This window comes from Galendromus occidentalis, unplaced genomic scaffold (assembly GCF_000255335.2).
Source record: "Galendromus occidentalis unplaced genomic scaffold, Mocc_1.1 scf7180000077525, whole genome shotgun sequence".
Taxonomy (NCBI): domain Eukaryota; kingdom Metazoa; phylum Arthropoda; class Arachnida; order Mesostigmata; family Phytoseiidae; genus Galendromus; species Galendromus occidentalis.
The window spans coordinates 424,523-438,536 of record NW_003805513.1 but is presented as its reverse complement, the minus strand read 5'-3'; the positions used below and the strand labels follow the sequence as shown (position 1 = coordinate 438,536).

The 14,014-nt window shown below is 50.1% G+C and overlaps 2 protein-coding genes across 2 annotated transcripts; one reads left to right on the top strand and one right to left on the bottom strand.

Moving 5' to 3' along the window:
- Positions 1 to 1,955: 1,955 nt before the first annotated feature.
- On the bottom strand, positions 1,956 to 7,267 carry LOC100899237 (protein bicaudal D). Its single transcript, XM_003747874.1, has 5 exons — positions 7,073 to 7,267; positions 3,973 to 4,432; positions 3,443 to 3,837; positions 2,305 to 3,314; positions 1,956 to 2,159 (listed from the first exon to the last, which is right to left on the bottom strand). Exons 1-5 carry the CDS (start codon positions 7,265 to 7,267, stop codon positions 2,039 to 2,041), a joined length of 2,181 nt encoding a protein of 726 aa, XP_003747922.1. The 3' UTR covers positions 1,956 to 2,038.
- Positions 7,268 to 8,094: 827 nt separating this feature from the next.
- LOC100908045 (alpha-1,3/1,6-mannosyltransferase ALG2) lies at positions 8,095 to 10,404 on the top strand. The gene is made up of 7 exons (XM_003747853.1): positions 8,095 to 8,287; positions 8,468 to 8,671; positions 8,778 to 8,918; positions 9,138 to 9,250; positions 9,347 to 9,630; positions 9,734 to 10,035; positions 10,165 to 10,404. Exons 2-7 carry the CDS (start codon positions 8,504 to 8,506, stop codon positions 10,384 to 10,386), a joined length of 1,230 nt encoding a protein of 409 aa, XP_003747901.1. The 5' UTR covers positions 8,095 to 8,287; positions 8,468 to 8,503; the 3' UTR covers positions 10,387 to 10,404.
- Positions 10,405 to 14,014: the final 3,610 nt, after the last annotated feature.

The following is a 14,014-nucleotide window of genomic DNA, read 5'->3' as shown; positions in this document are numbered from 1 at the left end:
CTGTCGAGCCTCGCCTCGCAGAACCCTATTGAACTTCCCGAACTGAGCTTGTCCTTCAATGTTCACACTGATATAGCGATTCTTCCCCTGGTAATCTAGACTGCTTCCTGGGAAGGATCATCCGCCCGTATGCAATCGTTGTGATTCGGCTCGCTTGATCTTGCCCGAGATGCTTTCCACGCATCTCGCTCCCCTTTAGGTCGATTCTGCTCCGCAAACGCAGCTCTCCTCCTACAAGGCGAGGCCGCAAGATGTATCAACATGGTGGCAGCTGATGGCACAGCCGCCTCGATCTGGGCAGGTTTCTCTGTTTTCGCGGCCGCTCCGCAGAAGGAAGTGGGAATTCCCAGAGAGTCTCCTGAATGCTCCGATGCTGGACCTCAGTCTGAGCGGAAGAAGCTGCCCAAGTTGAGGCTCCGCATCTACTGAGGATCATTGTTTCCAGTCCAGGAATTCGTAGTCCAGGATTTCGAAGCGACGTTCGATCAGGAGGATCATTGGCGAGCCTCATAGCTCCATTAAATTCTCAAAGTTCTCTGCTGAAGATACAACTTTTAGACCCGCAATTCCTGTGGTAGGCGTCAAGCTGCCAAGTGAATCGGGGCGAGGAGGCGTGAGCTAAGCTTGTCAGCAACCTTGCTCACCCATTTCCTTCGGTGGTCATGAACGAGACTACCCAGCAAGCTCGGTAAACTTGGGATCACTCGGCGGGAATGTTCGCTCCGTTGGCATTGCTGCTCTTACCGCGAGCCGTCGAGCCGGGAGAGATTGATTGCGCCTCAGAAACAAAGTCCAAAACCAGCCGAATCCCAAAGATCGAGTCATATCTCTGCGACATGCGAAAGCCTTGCCGATCTACGGGAGGCGATCTCTCACAATCTCACAATCAGAGTCGATGCATGCTCTTCCCAGCGGAAATTCGTGTCCATCGGTCAGATGAGATGGTTGCTTGCTGATTATATACTATCCTTGAAGGAATGGAGGATCTCTAAGAATGAAAACGTGATCATTGACTTTCTCTCATATATATTTCCGTCATTACTCGATCTCCCGTATCACAACAGTTATAGAAATACCTCGCTTCCCGCAGAACATGCGCGAAACGGGTTCTTCTCGCACAGGTTTTCCATTTTTTCTCAACGCTCTTAGCCCATCAGGCTCATGCCTGACGAAGCACGATTCGTTTTAACGCACGCTGAGTAAAAAACACGATCGAATAAATTAATTCATATAAATATATGGAACGGATGGCTCGATGGAAGATGAATGACAATATTCGTGTTCACGCCCATGTGGATGAAAAAGTAAAATTATTTAACTGATGGTCCATCCTATAAATGTGCCTGCTTGCCTACTTCTGCGCCAACGGGAAATCGGACAACGTTCCCCGTCAAGCGACTCGTACAGATTGAATTTTCCGGTGAGGAAGCTAGCCACGAGCCAACGCCGATCGTATTGATTTTCGGGGCGAAAACCGATCGAACACAAACCGGGCAGGGCACGACTGCACACGAATGAAACGGTCGCTCAAAAAATCACTTGCGAGACGAGGACATCAAAATCGATTGTACCTCGATGAGGGGTCGTATTCGGCCGGAAAAATGCTTTCGGAAATCCCGTCTCATGTTGAATAAGTACAGATCCTGAAGTTCGGGTGGGGAAACATTCTCACTACAGTCAACGGGAATTTCTTTTGGACGATCGATCGAAGAAAAGCATCGATGGTGCGTGCGGCGAATACCTAACAGGGTGCCAGCAACGTCCCTTTTCCTATTGCTGAAAACATGTCTGAACTATATTTTTGTATAAAGCGTCTTTTCTTCCGGGTCCTAACCCTGGCACTATGTGGGGGCGTAACTTTCCAGCAGGTTGATTCTAAGTCGCTTCCTCATCATACGGTGCTCCGGTGCTCAAAGAGACGGCATATTCTCCCCTCGTTTTCTTCCACTCATTCATCAACCGTGTTAGAGACTCGAGTCAGATTACCAAAATGGAAGGCTTCATGAATTTCGATCCCTCAAGCGACTTAGAAACCTGCTCAGAAATCCCCCGACGGTCTCGGTTGGCGTTGATTGTTGAAGAACGGTAGAGATGCGTGATGGGGGCTCCCTCTAGGCGTGCTCCGAGCCACTCGGGGTGACGCTGTCGCCGAACCTGACCTGGAAAACCGCGTAAGGATTGGGAATCTTGGTTCGGCGATTATCCGCTCCTCTGAGGATTTCGAAATTCAAATCACGGTGGGGTCTACCACCGAAAAATTAGATTGTCGAGAGGGTATCTCGGCTCCGAATATATTTCACGCACCTTCGAAGATGAGACCGCTCGCGGTCCATCTCGAACTCCTCCAATCTCTGTGTGAGCGCCAATTTCTGTTGGATGGCCAATCTCAGAAGCGAGTTCAGGGTCTTCTTCTCCTCTTCGGCCGCTCTCAGTTGCCTCTGGAGTTCATCCAGCTGGGCTACGTACTCTTCGCAGCGGGCCGCGAACATCGCTCTCAACGATGCGAAAGTCGCCGCGTCTTCCTTCAAACTCTTGAGTTCGTGCCGCAACTTCTGCATCGTTTCGGAAACGATTGACTTTTCCGTTTCGTACTTGGACTTCAGGTTGGCTAGAGCGATTTCGGCAGTCTGCTTGTTGGCCTTGAGCACTGCGCGGAGAGTGGCGATCTGCTCGCGTTTCGTGGACACCAGCGACTTGAGCTTTATGATTTGCTCCTGAGGATCGCCCTCCTCCAGGGAAGTCGCCCCAGAGTTCCCAGATCCAGATCCTGCAAGCTTGTGTGGGTTTCCAACGGCCGTCTCGACGGCTTCTTTGAGGAATTTCACCTGATCTCGTAGAGTTTCAACTTGCAGTTTCACAGCGTGGGGATCAACTTTCTTGAACGAGAGCTGTCGGAAACTTTCGGTACGGAAATTATCGGAAAGCACCTCGACCCGACTCTTCGAGTTCTCTTTCTGCTCGCCTTTGGCGTGATCGAGCACGACACGATTCGGTGTCTGTCCGTTCAGAGCGCAGACGTGATGGTACAATTGCGCAATATCGTCCTGTACGCACGCGATGTCCTCGAGCGCCGACGTCGTGCTGCCGTGGAAAGAGTCCCCGATATTTTCTAGAATTTTCAAATCATCGCCAAAATCGGAGATTTGCTGCTCGTAGGTTGAGATCTTGTTCATGAAGTTTGCGACTTGGTTCTTGAGGAGCACGTTCTCACTGATGTCCTGCCCGTCTACTCCGTCCATACTCGTCAGGTCTTCCTGGACCCGTTTCAATGTGGACAGGAGTCCTGCCGCGGTCTCCGTCTTAGAGTTGGCCTCCTGGGGGGAAGAATCGAGGACTGGCTTGGGATCCAATTGTATCGCGATGGTTTATTATTCCTCAGGGCTAGGATTCTCCCCGGATAACTTCTGTTTTCCATCGCGAGAATACACCGATCGAAACTTACGTTTTCGGCCTGCATGACAATAGCGTCGATGCGCTGTCCGAGCAAAAGCAATTTCTTCTTCCTATCCTCGAGCTCGGTACGACACTGCTCACACTCGAGTTTAGAGCTCTCGAGCGTTTTGATGAGTGAGTCTTTCTCGAGCTCCATTTCTTCCAGCTGTTTTTCGAGTTTCAACGTCTCGGTCAGATGAAGCTCACTGAAAAGATCACCGACCGTCGACGGTCGAATTTTGTCGTCGGCCGTTCCCTCGCCCAGCTCGAGACGGAGTCCAGCGATGTTACCCGAATGTGCGGCGGTTTGGTCTCTCTGGTCCAACTCTTTTTTCAAGATATATTTTTGTTCACGTTCGCGCTGTAGAATATCCAGGGTTTCTTCTAATTGTTTCGTGACGAGATCTACGGAGAAAAGAATGATTATTGAGCCGAATTCCAAAGTTCCAGAAATCGGAACCTTCGGTCAGATCCAGGAGTTTCGGCCCCCTCCACATAACTTGGCCGACATGGGAATTGCAGAGGAGCAACACAACTTGCCTTTGAGGCCAAACATCTCTTCTGCTTGACCTTTGGCTGCCTCGACTTCTTCGGCGAGCCGTCTTGCTTCGTGCTTGACCGCCTCGAAATCGACTTGACTCTGCTTGAGTTTGGACACCTGCTTCTGAAGACCGATGTTCTCCTCTTCGAGCTCATTGTTGTCGCAGAGGAGTCGTTGTTCGCGCAATTTAACATCCTTGAGCTCACTGCGTAGGTTCTTACGCTCCCAATCGCTTTTATTATAGGACTCTTTGAGTTCGACCGCATCGGCGATCATCTGGTCTCTCTCTGCGGTGACCCTACCCAACTCCTGTCTGACTGACTTGAGCTCCTTCTCCAACTCCTGGAGACTCGAAGTCAGTGAGGCCTCCTTTTGGGCAGACTCCTGCAGGAGAGAATCCTCTTGCTCGATGCCGGTTGTTGTTGATAGCTTCTGAGATGTCTCAACCTTTTTGAGAGCCTGAAAAAGAGGGATCCGAATCTATCACTGACATCATGGATCTTAGGCTGACTCGGGGATGCGGTGCGGTACGGCGCGTGTCCCGCCAGGCCTTCATTTGCGATGAAGGGAGCTATGTCTGGATTACGCGTTCTCAAGTTTTGGGTTGACCTTCCTTGTTCTGGCTCAGGGGCTCTGATCGGACATTGCGCAAATTCCGATGTTGAGGAGATTATCTACTTGGATTATATAATTCTCTCACGGAGAGCACCGATCCCCATGAAACATGGTGCGGCAACTGGCCGCGGCGAAACGCCCGCAATATGCGAAGTCCACAAGGGCATGATCACTGATATCAGTCTCCTGAGTTCGAACCTCAAGGCGGAGGCCGACCCCTCGGAATCGATGAAAAGTTTCGTTCTGATCGATACTCAGAAGTCCAGAGCATCTCCATATTCTCAGCAGTCTTCTCTGTGTCCTCTTCTCTGTTTAGATATCCATAGGCCGTGCGAGAATCGTCGACGAAATCTTCAACAATGAGATGAGCATTTGAGATTCACTCGCTATGATTCATTTCTGTGGAAAATCTCGGGATCGATTCTCGTTCTGATTCATTGTTGTGGTATTGCTCAGGACTTCCAAGACGATATGGAGCGTGTTATGAGCATCAGTTGGAACATAAACAACATACATGTAGATGTTTTTATTGTTTCACCGAGCGGAGACACTTCCAAATCTACGTGGACCTTGCCAACGACATAATTCCCCGAGCCAAGTTAGTCTCCATCCGCACCAGTGGTTGCCGAAGTCCTTCGAGCCGTTGACCCCCCTACGTATTTTCGGCGTATAAACCCTGTGTACTCCGTCCCGTCGCATCCTATCGGCACTCAAAAGTGCCAGGACCCCCGAGGCTGCATATGGCCCACTTCGGGAACCACTGATCTCAAGGCTCAGGTGCAGTGCTGGTATTGGAGAACAGAGCCATGGAATTAGAGATTGATCTACTGAAAACATCTCCGCAGATTCTTCGAAGCGGAATCAGAGGAGATATGGGTCAACCCCAAAGTCCTCGGAAGATATGGAGCTCAGCGATCTGGTACGGAAGGACGGATTAGGCAGATTGCTCGGAGCCGGAATGTTCTCCGAGGTTCCGAACCGGATATCCCTCCTCCTCTCGGGTGTATATCAGTGGTTTGCCCCCCAGGTACATAGATAGTTTAGGCCAGATGTAGCGCCGCTTTGTCTTGGATTGCGAGCGGGAATCGGAAGAGGACTAGCCCTCGCAGACGGAAGGAATCCGAGCGGAACTTGGCCTCAGGGAGTTCCAGTGATGAAAGAGACCCAATATAAATTCTGCTGACCCTCTTGATTGACTACTATCATACAGATTGATATTTTGATCGACTCCGACCGGCCAGTGTTCACAGTGGGATACTTGAACTTCTGGAGTGAAACTCCCACTAAGTTGCCAGTCGCCATTGATTTAGAATAATGTCATGGGGCGAGTCCCGCCGAATCGTCCGGATGCCCAAATTCTTTCTCGTCATCCGCAATAAGATGGACTTGGAAGCATGGAAACAGCTCATAATAGTCACGAGCACTTGAACTTCAGAAGCGACAGAAGCGGTGGTAGCAATGGTCATTAGCTCCGTCCAAGTTCCACGGTGCTGATTCGCCGACTCGCCGACAGGGTCCCTGACGGCTCTTCATCAGAACTATAAAATGACACGTGGGGTCGCGGCGGATCCTTCATTTTCTGTTTCGCCGGATGGCAATCGAATGGATCCGCTCAGACTAGGTTCATGTCATGTCAGGTGAGTGAGACTCGACCCATCCCCCTCAAACAAGAGAAGAAACATGGGGACAACATGTAAATTATGGGGGACGTCTTGGCTTTCCGAGAACAGATGAGCAGCTGAGTCGATTCCGCAATAGACAACCGACAGAAGTAAGAGAGTTCAGAAGGGAGGGATTGGCTGCTCGCATGTGGTCTCCTCCCACCAATACTCGATTCGAATAACTCCTAGATTCCGTAGAATAAGAAGCGAAATTGAATTGTCAGGGATGGTCAGCCTCGGGGCGGCTCGTCGAAAGAGGCAGAAGGGCGATCCCAATGCGGACATCCCTCGGTATATTCAGTTCTACCATTCTCTGGATTCCAAAATGATCTCATAGCGAAAGCCACCACCAGAGATCTTCGCAATCCGGGATCATTATACCGAGCGTTTTCGCAAATTCAGCGAAGCTAAAGGCATTTTCCGTAGAATCTGTCTATCAAACGGAAGTTTATGTCGAACATCCGTCAGAGAGAGGGCTCCTCTGATCGATTCATTCTGATTCATCGTAAAATCCAAGATAAGCTCATGTTTCTGACAAAAAGTTCAGCCGGCTCTCCGCCGCTGTCTTGACATATCGAATCTATGATTCGCCACGATCTGCTTCTGCGAGGCGGGTGTGACACTGACAGGCCTCGGTATCAGCCTATGATTAAACTCTGAGCCTTCGCATTTGACCCGGCGACGGGAGTCATTGTCTCTCTGCCCGACAAGCTCTTCTGTTTCGCTTCGCACGGTTCTAGTGACTGTGGTGGACTCACATAAAGAGCACAAGACCCTCCACGGAGTGAACAGGTACCACACCCGACTCGGTCAGACAACTCACCTCTTTCAGAATTTCAAGTTCACTCTTTGAAGTGTCGTAATGTTTTTCCAACTCGTCGCAACGTCGGGTGAGAGCTGCTTTCTCGTTGAGGAGCACCAGACCGTACTTCGCACTCTGCACTTTTTCGTGATTCGCTTCATCTAGCTCACGGATGAGGCGGTCGACCTCCTGCCGGAGGAGCTCTACCTCTTCCATTCTGTGTCTCCTAGAGGGAGTCGTTCACCGCTTCGAGTGCTCGGTCAGCTCTCTCCATCACATGACAGACGACAACTCCGAGGTTGCCCGAGATCCAGAATTGAGCGAGTCGGGCTCCGATGTGGAGCACCGCTTTTTGTACAACAATTACACTTGCCAACTGAGGAGCTTCTTCTCTCCCCACGGCTCTCAACTGGTCCAAACAGAATGAACGCATTGCTGTCCGATCCGTGACGGGAGGCGTTCGAATTGCCGTTCCACCGACATAAATGCAAGGCTCGACTCTCCCCCCGCCAGTTAGGTTGATGTGGTGAGGAGTTCCCCTCATCCCGCCAAGACTGAGACTCCGGGTTGGCGTACTCAGTCTGTATTCAACACGGCGACCGCCATCGCATCATCTTGAGGTAAGTCCGAATGTCTGAATCACGAATGTGCGATACGCCGATCTGGGGCGATCTGAGACAGATTCTTCGTCGGGGGAGTCACTCCCGAAGTTTCGCCGACATCAGTCGTCACAAATCTCGATCCACGAGTCTCCTGAGGCTCTCGATTTCTCAACGAGAATTTCGAACACCGGCCGCGATCAGCTGTTGTCCTTGTTGTCAATTCGGAAACGAGACGGACCTTCCTCTGACCGGGGTCCTGCCGGATCGGTTAAAATCACGCTGAGCTTCACCGTGAAAGTAATCGGAGACCCTTCTATATCTCGTCGAGTATCGACGGGGAATTCGGTCTACTGAATAAGAAGGCGCTCGCACGTGGATCCAGTGAGCGAGGCTTCTATGCGGAGACTGGCTGCACGTCATCGCCAGAGAGAGATGGACTCCGGATTCCGGTAACAGATTTTCAGAGGGACGACTTTATTCGGAAAGTGCGTCTTCATAGGCGAATCGACGGAAAGTTTTCCTGCCGGCAAAAGATCGCGAGATCAGTCTACTCTGCGTCGATAGTGGCAGCTCATTGTGTCTTTGTTCGCGCTTTCGAATTCCGGCAGGATTCAATTTCTCAGGATTCCACCAGGTCGAAAATCTGCATCATCGACCTTCATTATAGTTGAATTCTAACGATTTGAGCCTTCAGACCTATGCGGAGAGTGTTCTGCGAATATGAAAGCCCGACGTGAGGTTGAAGATTCGTCTGATCCGGAGCGGCGAAAATCCGCATGAGCTGGGCAAATGACCATTCTACATTGTTCCACAGGTCGAGATATGACTCGCGAGTTGCGAGGATAACATCATGAAGGTCACGTTCATACACCTGGATCTCGGAATCGGAGGAGCCGAAAGGCTCGTCGTCGACAGTGGGATCGCCCTACAAAATGCGGGTCACTCAGTAGAGTTCATCACTTCTCATCACGATAGATCTCATTGTTTCCCGGAAACTAAATCCCAGTTGCCCGTAACGGTACGCAGGTGCAATGTCTGCGCATTCTCTCTGACGACATTTCTGTCAAAAGCATTCATTTGTTCTGAGCGAAAATCATTGATGAAAAACCGATGAAAACTCCCAGGTGGTTGGCGATTGGCTGCCGAGATCGATATTTGGGAAATTCTACGTGCTTTGCTCAATTCTGCGCATGTTGTTCATATCGTTGTACCTGGTCATCGTCAGAAGAGGGTCGAAGAGACCAGACGTGATTTTTCTAGATCAAGTGAGTGTACGGGAGGAGCTGATTCATGTCCCCGAAGTTTTTTCCGAGAATCTAAACGTCCTCCCGTTTCGATATGGTTGGCTCTATAAATCATTAGATATTCCAAGTTTTTATCATGATCATACAATATACATATATGAGGAGAGGCATGCCATGTTTCATGACTCATGACCTCGAGCATCAGACCTGCGGAGGAAATCTGAGCTCATCTTTTGACAGGTTTCTCAATGCATGCCCATACTACGGTGGCTTGGAGTTCCTGTATTATTTTACTGCCATCATCCCGATTGTCTATTGGTGCAGCGTCGGAGTGCATTGAGAGATGCTTATCGGTGAGTTCGCGACTTCATGGAAACGCTGCTCCGACAACAATCAGGAGTGTTCCGAAAGCATTCACCGGCGACCGCTTTCTCAATTTCTCTTCGCAGGAAACCTATCGATTGGTTGGAGGAATACACGACGTCGCTTGCAGACATCATCGTAGTGAATTCTCGATATACTGAGAGAGTCTTCCGCACAACTTTCCGAGGCTTGGCGCACATTCCCCTCGAAGTCATATATCCCACAGTGAACTTTTCTTTATTTGATTCCCCGTTGGAAGAAAACTGTTTGGAGCAATATCCCGAGCTGAGAAACCCGGAGCTCACGAAGTTCCTGTCCATAAACCGCTACGAGCGGAAGAAGAAAATTCATTTGGCTCTGGAAGCTCTGAGTGAGTTCCGTCGTCGATCTGAAGATATCAGGCCACTTCGTTTGGCTCGGACCCTCATCGTCGTGGCTTGTGTGTCCTAATGCCGCCTGCTGTAATTTCTCAGAAATCGCTCTGGACAGTGGAAGAAGAGGTCTCCACCTGGTTATCGCTGGCGGCTTCGACTCCGGAAACAAGGAAAACATTGAGCACTACAACGAGCTCGTGGGGCTCGCCACGAAGCTGGATATTGGAAATCACGTGACGTTCCTCAAATCTCCGTCCGATAAGGAGAAGCAGCTCCTGATGCATCTTTGCTCAGCGGTCGTCTACACGCCGGAGAACGAACATTTCGGCATCGTCCCAATCGAAGCGATGTATTCAAAGAGACCGGTGATTGCCACCAACACGGGTGGACCTCTGGAAACGGTGAGACAAATCGCCTCGAGTCAGCTGAAATGCAGTTCAAGGCTCATCGGTGATGAGAAAAACGGTTCGGTAGAGCTCATGCGAGGGAGAGCTCCTCATGTAACTTTCCTTGAATCAACTCCCTCTCAGATCGAACACAACTCGACGGGCTTCCTTTGCGAGCCCACTGGAGAAGCGTTCGGCAGAGCGATGCTAGAAATCGCAACGAGCCCGAGACGCACCGTGGAGGAAATGGGTAGCGCCGGAAGGAAACGAGTTGTCACGCTCTTCTCATTCGAGGCATTCCAACGAGGATTATGCGAACTTCTTGAGAAGCTGGTCCCGGAAAGACGTGGACGGGAGCGGGAGTGACCAAACAAGGGATTATAATGGGACCCTGGAAAAAAAGAGCTGTGAAATAAAGTGACGCGGGAAGTGTTTTGACGTGAAAACGTCTTTGATTTCACTCAGGGGGTAGAATCAAAGTACTTCGTCCTCCGTGCAACGAAATTCGAGGCACTTTGCGACCCGATAACTCGGGTCTTTCAGAACGCATCCGATTGTTGAATGCACCGATAGGAAGGGAATTCACGGAGGTATCTGCCATTCAATTTTCGTGGTTATGCCTGACGGTTTTGAAGGTTTCCGGGAGCGATTCTGGATGCACCAGGAATACTCCCGTACAGTGTATAAATACAGGATTTCCTCTGGAAGTATTGATTTTTTGCGGTATATTTGAGAAGAGTAGCGAAGATTCTGCTGGGCTCGACCGGCGGAATACAACTCAATGGGCAGGACCGGTCGATCAAGGGGACAATTCCCTGAGATTGATGGAGATCAGATCAAAGTCGCGATGCACGGTATTCGAGATTATTTCGATCTCGAATTCCTACCGAGTCGCACGACTCAACAGTGAAGGGAGCTCCCTCAAGGAACAATCTTAATCGCTCCCTTCCGAATGTACGGACAACGTGAGCGGTTCACGAACATTTCGTGATCGCGAACGACGATGCTCTCGGCGAGGAGCTTTTCATTGAGTCGCTTCGACCCCGATACCAGATCCTCCGCGTTCTGTCGAGACCTTCGGCATAAAACTTCAACGAAGCCCCCGGTCGGTAGGAGAAGGGAGCAATTCGCGGAAATACTGAATCCCACGGAGGAAATACATACATCACACATGAGGCATGCTTCCAGCGATTACTCGTCTGATCACGGAGGTCAGGAGGACTCTTAAGCGAGAGGATCGAACACGGCTATATAAATTCAACTGAACACCAACTACATGTATCAAAAGCATTCGCGGGATTCGAGGTCATACTATTACTAATTGACGAATTTTAATGTCAGTAGAATGACATCGATCACTAAGAGGGGAGTGCTGAACATGCAAGACGCCGATCGGGCTAAAACTTTGGTCATAAAATCCCGCCCCGAGAGAAGTTCAACCCCAAGAGAAGTCCATAGTCTTTCCCAGTTCTCTCATATATCCAATGCTTTAGGGCGAATTCTCGATAATCATTTAAACACCTTCAAGGTGGCCATACGCGGATAACCTCTTAGGGTTGAACTTCTCTCGGGGCGGGGATTCCATGACCAAAGTTCCAGCCCGATCGACGTGTTACGTGTTCACCACTCCCCTTCTTAGATAAAATCAAGAGTCAAGGTACACGCAATTCAAGGGAAGGCTAAAGGTATGTACTCGATGTCATTCACAGCAGCTGTAGAAAGAACTAAGATTTCGAGGTTGCATGAGGAATAGACGTTTTCACGCAATATTATGGTAGTGGCGTCCACACTTTCTGCGCGATTTTTTTTTCCAATTCCAAGAATACGACTATTGCCCCCGATTCTCCCATCAGTCTTCGCTGAGAAAATTGCGATTCTCACTCAGAGTTAGATTATCCGCCGGTGGATATTGCCTTTCGGTCTAAACAGAAGAGTACTGATCGAAATTAACAGGTTCGGAGTTTGTGTCAGAGTTATACGTTATACCCTTGGCTGTGTGAAGATTTTCAGGTGATCGGGGCGATTACGACATTGACCGAGTTTCAGCGCAGTCAGATTTTGTTTTCCTTCCTATGCATTAGCATCACGACAAGGAGCTAGCGGGAGCTCATGGTTCCTACTCTGGGGAGGAAGGGGGGCGCCAGGTCTCTCGCCGTACGTAAAAAGCGGGAGAAGTCACTGTAGCGTAGGTAGCCGAATGTCTCATTGCGGAAACCATCCCGGGCGCATCGACTGTTATGACTGCCAGAGGGATGTGCATCAGTGGGTCTTTCCCCTCCTGGCTCCCTCGCCTGGCCTCCACACCGCAAGAGCTCATCTCTTAATTTCGCTCAAGTCGCGGAGGAACGACCGCCATGAGTGTCGGAAGTTGGTCAGTCCTCTCAGGTGATCCGATCGGAAGAGGAAACACCAAATTCGGTGCTCCTCCGATCTCTAATCAATGGCTCACTCCCGTGAGCTGTCGGACATGATCTCCAGGTCACTCCTTCATCGACGCACGATTACGGCTAACTGTCCGGCGAAACGCTCGGGACTTGAAGAATTCGTCCATGCAAAACCTTGGTCGAGGTCGGACACTTGAGTCAGCGGGACCGGAGTTCACTTTATTGTCAAGATAGTCTCTTTCGCAACTAGACATTGGACACGAGAGAGGCAGAATTCGGAAGATATGAGCACCGTGTCTTCCCTCCTCCAGTACATCCGTTAATCTTTCAAGATGAAGCCACACAAAGAAGGTTGCTCGTATTCCTTTGGAGACCACCGCATCGGTTGAGCTCGGAAAGGGAACGAGCCCCGTCAAGTCCGCCTTTCTCGGCAGCGATCAGCCACGGTGATTTTTTCTCGAGAATTCTCGAAGCCAACCGGATACGTCGAGTCTAGAAATGATCCGCGGCAGATTGGGGCTAGAGCTCAAGCCTCGGGAGGTTCGAGGAAAACGAGCCCAGATCGGTAATTTCCCTCGGATACTCGTATCTTGATTTTCCTGAGTGGCTTCATCTCCTCGTCTACGGGCGATATATTGGCTGCTTCCAAAGGCTGTGGTCGCCCCGAATATGAAGCTCTATTCGCGCTAGCGTTTTCATTTTCGAACGTTCCCATCCATTCGAGAGGCTCTTACTCAAAACAAATACGTCGGCTCTCGAGTTCGGTTCTCCCGATGTTTCATATTTTCACCGACTAGATCTCGAGTTGCGGACGGAATTAATCATATTCATTCACAATATTGCGGGATACGTATCATCACACATCCGGGGATGGAGATTCCCGTGCTTCGCGGAGTTCCTCATGAGATTGAATCGACTTCAAACACTTGTGAATCACGAAGCCAAAGAGCACTGCGAGCATCGCACCGGAGAATGTCTGAAAAAGTCCCTTCATCTCCCGGAACTCCAGCGGTTTAGTACTGCGTCCGTGGTCGAGCATGTCATATACTTTGTATCTACGTGCGAGGTCATCTTTAACTGCGATGATCTTCGATTTTATGATCAATGCTCCCGCGTACTCTAGCGTTAGGAGTTTAGACCCGTCGCTCAATCTATCAGCGAACCTGAGCTCGCCTTCCCAGAACTGTTCCTCGAGCTCATCCTGTCGACTCAGAGAATTCCTCAGGTGATGAAACTTCAACAAATCATGCCGCGGGATCCTCTGCGTAATATCGAGATGTTTATCATAGTCGACGTGAGCGCCGAGACTCTCGTGACTAGAGCACAATGTTTGGCTCGCTTTCGAGTCAGCGATGAACTCGAAGGCGAGTTCTCGATCCCACTTGCCGATAATCATCCTGACGAGTTCTGGGTCGTTGCAGAGCGTGTGGTACTGAACCAGGAAGCCTAGCATCGTCCAATTCTTCATGCCAGACATCGACAAGGACATCGGAGAACATCCTTTGTTCAAGTTCTGGGGGTGGACTGAGAATTGCAGATCAGAATTCTTTTCCAAGTTCCATATGTTCGGACTTGAAGGGTGTTTTCTGAGGAACCACGTATCCCGCTCC

Coding starts and splice junctions, on each gene's coding strand:
- LOC100899237 (XM_003747874.1), bottom strand. CDS start 7,267: ATGGAAGAGGTAGAGCTCCTCCGGCAGGAGGTCGACCGCCTCATCCGT. Junction 4,433..7,072: donor AACTTGAAATTCTGAAAGAG/GTGAGTTGTCTG, acceptor CCTCTTTTTCAG/GCTCTCAAAAAGGTTGAGAC. Junction 3,838..3,972: donor AGAGATGTTTGGCCTCAAAG/GCAAGTTGTGTT, acceptor TTTTCTCCGTAG/ATCTCGTCACGAAACAATTA.
- LOC100908045 (XM_003747853.1), top strand. CDS start 8,504: ATGAAGGTCACGTTCATACACCTGGATCTCGGAATCGGAGGAGCCGAA. Junction 8,672..8,777: donor AATCCCAGTTGCCCGTAACG/GTACGCAGGTGC, acceptor GAAAACTCCCAG/GTGGTTGGCGATTGGCTGCC. Junction 9,251..9,346: donor GCATTGAGAGATGCTTATCG/GTGAGTTCGCGA, acceptor TTCTCTTCGCAG/GAAACCTATCGATTGGTTGG.